The sequence below is a fragment of the Sylvia atricapilla genome, chromosome 3, assembly GCF_009819655.1.
Source record: "Sylvia atricapilla isolate bSylAtr1 chromosome 3, bSylAtr1.pri, whole genome shotgun sequence".
In the NCBI taxonomy this organism is placed as follows: Eukaryota; Metazoa; Chordata; class Aves; order Passeriformes; family Sylviidae; genus Sylvia; species Sylvia atricapilla.
In genome coordinates, this window is record NC_089142.1 from 87,231,357 (window position 1) to 87,239,512 (window position 8,156).

Consider the following 8,156-nt stretch of genomic DNA (forward strand, 5'->3'; position numbering starts at 1 on the left):
TTGCAGCCCTACCTTTCCATGTGGAGGGAAGAAGTCTCTTCTCAATCCTCTCTGACCAAAGATATCCCATTACTTGCACGATCTGTTGTTCCCAAACCCTCTCTTTCCATGAACTGCAGATATCTTTCTCTTAGAAGAGAATAGTTGGGGTGAAGCAAAGGAGATTAAGATAGTATTGGGTAAAGCAGAATGAATTCAACCAGTCAATTCCAAGCCAAAAAGCTCCTGTCTCTAATGTTTTAAAAACTGTATTCACAGTCTTCCTTCAAAAACTGAACCCCTCCTAAAAAGTTCATTTAAATAATAGTTATTTACAAACTGAAAATTAATCACATTTACTTGCCAAGTTCTACAATTCCAGCTTATATCAAACCCTCATCTTGGCAATATTTAAAGAAATCTGGACATGGAGGACAGAAATTCAGTTTGATGCTAGAGAGCAGAAACCAGACTTACATATGCAAGGTTTGCAGATGAATAATAAATCAGTAAGGAAAAAAATACAAGCAAAGGATGTCATTAACTGTTATTTATTCTTGGTTTTCCTTTGGAGCACAGGCCCCTGTTGAGGGAAGAATTTAAACTGACCTATATGATATCTAGTGAACCCAGTGAGATCAGTGGTTTGCTCAGAACCATGAAGTTCTGCACAGTGTCTACAGAACTACCTGAGCTGGAATAATGACATGTACTGTCTTAAAACTGGTACAAGAAGGACATGTTTTCACCCTACTTGGACATTTCTTAGAAGTCTAGATTTGAACTAGTACCTATGAACTGGACTCTTCTACTGGTCACTTTTTTCTAACAAATACTTTCTACAGAGATCAGTAGAATTATTTTCACTATGTGGAGCTTTGTATCAGTATTAGGTATTAGTAACAATAAAATGAGATTCTGATCAGTGGAGGGATCAACTCCTGACCTACAGCTACAATAATTCCGTGTAAGTGAAATGCATGCTCCACTACATGCTTTTCATGCCATGAGCAATTTTTTTCACATACGAAGTGAGATTTCAAAAGCTATACGCTCAGCAAAGCTGGCAAAAAATAAATCCCAAAGCAGGTCAGTGATCACCATACAGCCTTCAACCAGCTGATTTGCCCATGCCAGCTCATCCCTGTCTCCTACACGTGTAGCTTTCTGCTCTTGCCAAAAGGGCAGCTGGACTACGCGGTGCGGCAACAACTATTCATTACCCTCCTCCAGGTTTCTCCCCATGCCTCATCTCTTCCTTTCCCCACTTTGCCCTTTCTCTCTCCCTGCAGTAACAACCACAGAGGCAGTGTTTTCCTCCTCTACTGCTTCTCAGCAGACTGGAAAGCACTGCAGGTAAGCAGGAGCTGTTAGGAGAGAACATTTCTAGCAGGGAGTAGGAGTAGATTTATGCAGCTGTAGAAAGGGATTGATACAAGACAGTGGGTGAGCTGTTTGTGAGTGTACCATATCCCCAGCAGAGAGGGAAAAGAGAAGGCACAGGAGGGAGACAGACTGTGGGAGAAGGCAAGGAAGACCCCCATCCGTACAAAGTTCTCTCCAAAATCTCTCAGCTCCTCTTGACAATCACTTACCCTCAGAATGAGAGTCCCTGTAGCTCTCTCAGCCTTGCCCCACAAGCCTGACAGACCTTGCTCCATGACCACCTTGTCATGCAGAAACCTCTCAAACAGCACCCCAGCAATTTCCCTTTCATTTCAACAAATATCATTCCAATAACAGCTTTTCAGCAGCCCATGAACCACAGTTTAGATGAGATCTAAAGTTTTTGCAAGTGAAATCCTAGGCCTTTCAACACCACTAGCACAAATAAATTCAGTCAGCAGATGAAAATAAAAATGAAAATACACTACAACCCCTTTCTGCCAGCCCGTTGCCAGCCCTCAGCAGCACACAGCACAAGCGGAGGTGAACGCACAGGGTGACCTGCACTACAATGATGACAATTCCATTCTCTGTCTGCCAGCTACAACAGATCACCTGCTGACTGAAAGGAGTTCCCATTCCAACAACAGAAATGGCATTAAAAGAAGGGGGAAAAAAAAGCACACCTAAGTAGTTTTCCTATTTCATTCAGATTAGAGGCACTGGAAAGAGACAGTTCTACTTTTCACATCCATGGACAGCTCACAGGACCAAGGACTCGGTAGAGCTTTAATTCCTCCCCTGCTACTGCCTTTCAGGCGACATTCAGAGCTCAGATAACCTAGGTGTTTAACTGTATAGACTGCAACTTCTTCCCATGCTATTTCCTATAACTCATCACCCAGCTGCTACTGAGATATTAGACTAATTCATAATAAACTTGCTTTATGCGATGGTGGCACAGTTGCACAACTAACGTCACACTGGCAAAATGGAAATATGAAAGGATGCTTTCAAAAAAGCACAATGTTTAAATTTAGATCTCAAGAAGCCACACTGAAAGAAGAAAAATAGTATGAAAGGTATTTTAGCAAGGAAAAGCTCACTGAAATCTATGTTTTTGTTTTGGTTTTTTTTTCCTGACAGCATTAGGGATTTTTTAAGACAGCAGAAAATTAAGTTTCTTTCATTAACCTAATTATAGCTGTAAAATATTTTCAGTGGAAATAAAGGCTTTTTTTTGTTAAATGTTGTGATGTCCTCGCTGATTTAGTGAGTTCTGCTACTCAGCCAGCAAAAGGATTTTTTAGGACAACTCAATAGGTTTTCTCATGTACAGCCAGGCTAATGGCTAAGACCCTTAGATGGAGTCTTTGGCATCAGTCCAATCATGCTGATTTCATCTGTCGTCAACTCTGGAAAGTGGACTTGAACTCAGAACCCATACTACCAATCATCCACACACATAAACATTGATCATAATAATTTGCAGGAGTGGAACCACACGGCTAAGTATCAATGGAATTTTCCTTCCTGATCTAAATTCCGCTGATTAAAATGTAGCTGCATTGCCAACTCAAGTGAATCATTTACATATGCCACACGTAAGAAAGATAGATAAAAACATACTTTATTATTACCTGAACTACCTAACTCAAAAAAATATAGCCAGAGCTGTCAAGTTGCTAGTTTGTTTTTCAATCAGAACTTGAAAGTTGTTTATTGTTCTGTATTTTCTGTTTTTCAAAGCATAAGTTCTCCAGCATCCTCTTGAACACTCAGTGCCATTCTGTATGACATTTTCTGCGCTGACAAAAAGCCTGAAATGTCATAAATCCAAAGCTTTCTTTAAAACTGCAGTATAGCCATGACTAAAAAAATCTGCAAAACTGACACTTTTACTGTGCTATGTCTGTAGTGATGCACCACTGGAAAAGCAGCCATCTTTTTAATTGTCATTATACCTATTTAAGAAAACCAAACAAGTATTTTCTATTGATCTTACCAAAACCCCAAGAAAATATGTATTTTGTTTAAAACATTTCAGACAGTAAACTCCCAATCACTGTTTCATGCCACAACTTTGAATAATCAAAAAAAATTATATATATATATATATATATACAGGGAGTATATGTATGATAAGGTTAAATGCGACTATTGAACATCTGTAGATGTAAGGAACCAGGATTTTGCATATCGATCTGACTTGTGTTAATACAATAGACGTTATCATGATTTCAAGCTTTGTACTTGTTTATCATTAGTGTTTCCACTGTAACCATGGCATCCGTATATAGCACAGGCCTAAGAGTGAGAAAAATATCCAGTATTTTCCTAAAAATCTCATCTGAGAAAAAAAATATAAGGATTTGCACAATGGCAAAAGTCAATCAAATTTGGTGAGCTGGCTAAAATGAGAAACAGTTCCTCTTAGGGGAAAAAACCCCAAAATGTTCTTTTTTTGTGCATCTTTTTTGTATTTTGGACTTCAAACAAGAACCTAGAAACCTAGAAACATAACCTTGACCCTAGCACAGATATTATAAAACAAATTCTGAAATTTCTTTTAAAAAAGCCCCATGCAGTAATATATGATATCAAAAGCATTAAAGCTATTAATATTAATTGAGGAGACCTGTTCTTAGCACATGAACATTTTCTCATCCCTCTTTTAATAATGACAGTCCTGCAAAACTGGTGCATCCTTCTGAAGGTAAGGAGGGGCACCAGCACAATTGCCCCAATGACATTCTGCAAGTACTGGGTAGCCAGCTCCAACTTTCAGGACTGCTTAAAGGGAAACCCTCAGAATGGCATAAAAAGACTTGATGGTCTTCAAGTGTGCTTCAAGTGCATTTATTTGTGCTTCAAAACGGCATTTATTTGATATTTCAGGCAGTAAGGAAGAACGGGTTACTGTGCTGGTTTTAATTTGCTTGTTACAGAGTTCAGAAAGAGTGCTACAAAAATGTTTGCCTTAAATGCCAAGAGTGAAATGAAAGAACTAGTCGTCTTATTAAACAGAAAAAACTAACTGTATCATACCAGCAGATCTTAGCCTAATGTTGGTTTAGGCCATGCGCATTTTCCTTGTAGCGTGAAACTCATTCACTTTGCAGATGACTCCTTTTTTAGCTTTAATATGGACTCCAGACACTGATGAAGATACCAATAAACCTATTTACTTCAGTATGGACTCTATAGATATGTCATGGGCACAGATCTTCTTGTAACTCAGTGAAAAAAGACCCAAAATCAGTGTGATTTTCTAAGAGTCAGTTATCTGAAGGTCCTACCTATTGATCCAATAAACACACTCAGTATTACAATTACAGCGACACACTCAGTAAATAGGAAGATTTTGCGAAGGATAAAGCACAATCCTATAAATACTTACCACCCCCCATTCTATCTGTGATACAGGGGGAAGGTCTATGCTGTCTATGTAGCACATGAACGCAATCCTAATGGCAAGGATTTACAATACAGAACAAGTTAAATGATGCTTCAGAAGCTGCATTATATTGGGCTGACCAGTTATGATCCACTGCCCTGTCCTCAATTCTGTCACATCAACAGACAACAGGCGAAGTCACTCCCTCGTCTCCTCCCACCCACTGAATGCTGGACAGCAATGAATCCTGATGCAATAAAAGCCAGCATTTATCTGATTCAGCTATCTAGTTCCTCACAGATCCTGTTTACAATGGACCTCAACCTGTTAAATTCCACTATTTAGCTAGGGAATGTGTTCAGACATCTGAGTTCACCTTAAATATGAGAGCCAGGATGCACCCCAGTCCCACCAAAATTCAAACTTGGCATCTGGAATCTGAAAGGTCCTTCCAGATCTAGTGATAAAGTCAAAACATGTATCATGCACAAAAAGAACATACAAAATTATTATTCTTTCACTAAAAATCTGTGCAGACCTCCTCATCCCACTGGTCTCAAAGATGAAACCTCACTTGATATCAGGATAGTCCCAACTTGATTATCATTCAATCCAGGTAAAAGACATCTGCAATACTGCTGCATTTGTCTTTTCCTGATACAGCTATTTTTCCTTTTTTGATCACCCACTTTTACCATTTGAGCTTACTAATGTGTAGCTTTTATAGAGCATCAGAATAATCTAGACCCTGATTATCACAATGCAACACACAGGTAGCAAAAATGAAAAATATTTTGAAGTTGTAAACATAAAAGTTTTAACAGTAAAGTTGATCAGTTCCTAAGCAGCATAAATAGAGCCTAATTCTTTCACGCCCCATCATCTCACCATCTCTACATCACTGCATTAAGCAAAGAAGCCCCAAAGAATACATAAAACTCAGACCTATTAGCCCTAGCTATTTTTTCTTTGGTCCTGGGTTCTTTGTCTGTTTGCCAAAAAAAATACTGGCTAGTATCCTTGGCCATGAAAAATAAATACATACAAAGATGAGCACATATAATTTCAGATGGCTGGTCGAGCAGGGCACACTGAAAATGAGATGATAGCTACTATTGCTTTATTATATTTCTCATGTAAAGGATATCTACCATTTAACTGTTTAACTGCAGAAATGTGAAATGTGCATATTCACATTTCTTCATTGTTTGACTGGTTTCTCCCTGTTAAATCATAGTACCTGAGGATATCAAAGCAAGGATTTTCCAGCTTTTTCTGTACTCCCACTGAGGCACGTTAGCCTCTGAGTCCTAAAGACGCTGTGGAAGCTGTTAAGACACCTTGTGTGTACAGACAACAGAATTTGTCTAGTTGGGCCACTAGGACCCTTTCATGAGTCTTGAGCACTTGAAGAAGCATTGCGTTAGATCTACGCATAGAGGTGTCGATCATCTGGAGGAAGGAAGGAGGAGCATCAGCGTTGATGCAGTGAGCTCTCAAGTGACAGGAAGACCCTGAGGTGTCTCGTATCAGAGGTCAGGTCTGGATTTTTAGGGCTCATCATTGCCAGGCAATCAAGAGTATTCACCCTGAAAGGATGAAACTCATCTAAGCAGTGGATCTGAGTTTTGCGGTAATGTTTTGTACAGATGCATTTGGTTCAGGTTTTTCAGACTCAATAAGACAACTAGATTTGTATTTATGTCACATAATTTCAGAAACTCGCGTGGTACCTACATACCTGTTACTTAGATTCAGCGTATTTTTCTTTCCTGCCTCTCCTGTAGACCACATGCATTAGTTATATAGTAGTCATGACTATCTCAGTATAACAAAGTGTGGAAATAATGAAAAGCCTTCAGAAGCGTTACTTGCCCTTGGCAACCTAGCTCTGCAAGACAGATGTTGCATGCAGAGCCATGCCACTGAAAATCGTATGTATATATGTATGTATCTACAGAGTGAACACTTACCCAGTCCTCGAAGTGACGGCTCCCGTTCTGCAGCAAGTCCTCAAACTGTATAGTGCAGTTAGCTACAAAATCGTCGTACCCGATGGGGGCATCATGGAAAACAGCCATCTCTATCTTCCTGCCATTACAAACGTCGGTGACAAATTCATCGTTCCAGGACGGACTGTTGGTCTTTTGCTTGGTGGAGGTCTGCCCGATCCTGGAGTCGTCCACATTAAGGGCGATGTAAGGGTCCAGCAAAAAGGTCTGTGGCCTGGGACCCACCGCATGCCTCAGAGACCACGCCGTGGGTTTCAGATTCACCGCCTCGCAGATCTTGATTTTCAGCAAGCCATTGAAAACCACCATGGCTGGATAGCTGCACTTTTCCCGGGATCAAACACTCGCTCAACGCACTCGCACCGAGAGGGAGGGAGGGAGGTCTCGCCAATAAATAGGAGGGCAGGTCTGGGAGTGGGGGAGCAGGGTACGGTGCGGGTCTCTTCGCCTGCCTGCTGCTGTTACCTTCGATTATTTAGCCTTTGCTCTTGCGACACCCAGTGAATACATTTATTTTCTTGCCCGTGTTTCTAACGGAAAACAAGGGAGGGGGGCCGCCGGGGAGGGGGAGGCGGCCGCGGCTGCAGGAACCCCCGAATGCAATCAAAACCCGAGCATAATCAATCCGGGGGGTAAGCAAGAGCCTTGTCCCTTCACCCTGATCATAATCCTGGATCAGTCCTCGCAGAGGAAACAGAGCCGCGATCCCGGGCTCCCGCACACGCCAGTCCTGCCTGTGCGCCGCACAACAATACACACACGCATACACACACACACACGCACACACACACGGATCAGAAACACCGGCCGACCCACCAGCCCTGCCTACTGCACAGCCTCCGCTCAGCAAACATCCACCCGGCGACGTTCCATCCGCGCCGCCGCCCGCAGCCGCCCGTCCTGCGTCGCCGCCGCCTCCTGCTCCGCCGCCGCCAAGGCCGAGGACCCAGCGGAGCGACCCCCGCGCATGGGGGGCGCCGGCAGCGGAGCGGCCCGCGCGGGTCTCGGCGGGCTCCGGCTGGGCGGCCGCCGCCCTGGCGATGGGCAGAGCCGCCGCCGCCGCCTCCCTCCCGCCTCCCGCCGGCCGCCCCCCGCCCGCCTCCCGCCCGCCGCCTCCCCTCGGCCGCCGCCGGCCGCCTCCCTCCGCGCAGCCCCCGCCCGCTGCCGGTGCCGCTCCGCCGCTCGCTCCAGCGCAGGAAATGCGCAAAAGACGTCAGTGTGTGTGTGGGGAGAGTGAGCGGCGGCGGCGGCAGCCCCGGCCGTGCGTGTGTGTTTCTGTGCGCGTGTGTGTCTGAGTGTAGAAAGTTTTGCCTGTCGGGGGAGCAGCGCGGCCGCCACCAGCCGGGTACCGCGGCGGGGGTCGCGCTCCCCGGGCTGGGCTT

The 8,156-nt window shown here is 43.6% G+C and overlaps 1 protein-coding gene across 1 annotated transcript in view; it reads right to left on the bottom strand.

Moving 5' to 3' along the window:
* PRKCE (protein kinase C epsilon) overlaps positions 1 to 7,787 on the bottom strand; it is a 285,713-nt gene extending 277,926 nt beyond the window's left edge. Inside the window, 1 exon segment of the mRNA XM_066316076.1 lies at positions 6,736 to 7,787. Coding sequence (XP_066172173.1) covers positions 6,736 to 7,083 — 348 coding nt within the window. The 5' untranslated portion in view covers positions 7,084 to 7,787.
* Between the last annotated feature and the right edge of the window lie 369 nt (positions 7,788 to 8,156).